Consider the following 536-nt stretch of genomic DNA (forward strand, 5'->3'; position numbering starts at 1 on the left):
AGGACGTGGTCCAGCCCCCACCAACTCACATCGTCCCCTTCCTTAATCTTGACGCTGTCGACGTCGATCTTCACCGTCGGCGGGTACTTCACCATCATCGTCAGGGTGCGGAGAATCGGTTCCTTGAGCGCTGGATGTGACACCTGACACGTGAAGTTGGCCTCGTGGTGTTTCCTCTCCGGTGTCAGGTCGAGGTGGCTCCTGACGCCGACCAGGATGCTGTCCGCCTGCCGCTGCTTCGTCGTGTTAATGCTGTTTCGTGGGAAGTCCTCCTTGCCGTTCATTAGCCACTTGATCTGGGGACAAGGCAGGGTTGAGTCATTTCGAAACGTTAGCGATTTCGACATTCACTAAACAGAATTTTTTGTGATATCGAGATTCACTAAAGAGAAACGTTAGCAATATCGAGCTTTACTAAGGCGAAACGTTCGTGGTCTCGAGATTTATTAATACGAAACGTTAGCTATACCTAAATTCACTACAGAGAAACGTTATCGATATCTATAACCCTGTTTTGGTTTGATTTCTTTATCGCC

General features: G+C 49.1%; 1 protein-coding gene across 7 annotated transcripts in view; it reads right to left on the minus strand.

Annotated features, from left to right (window-relative positions):
- Positions 1-536, minus strand: part of LOC119593064 (irregular chiasm C-roughest protein-like) — a 46,047-nt gene that overhangs the window by 11,414 nt on the left and 34,097 nt on the right. For all 7 annotated transcript variants that reach the window (XM_037941976.1, XM_037941973.1, XM_037941969.1 and 4 more), the window contains exon 5: positions 30-296. In XM_037941976.1, coding sequence (XP_037797904.1) covers positions 30-296 — 267 coding nt within the window. The remainder of the gene's footprint in view (positions 1-29; positions 297-536) is intronic.

Source organism: Penaeus monodon, chromosome 31 (genome assembly GCF_015228065.2).
Source record: "Penaeus monodon isolate SGIC_2016 chromosome 31, NSTDA_Pmon_1, whole genome shotgun sequence".
In the NCBI taxonomy this organism is placed as follows: Eukaryota; Metazoa; Arthropoda; class Malacostraca; order Decapoda; family Penaeidae; genus Penaeus; species Penaeus monodon.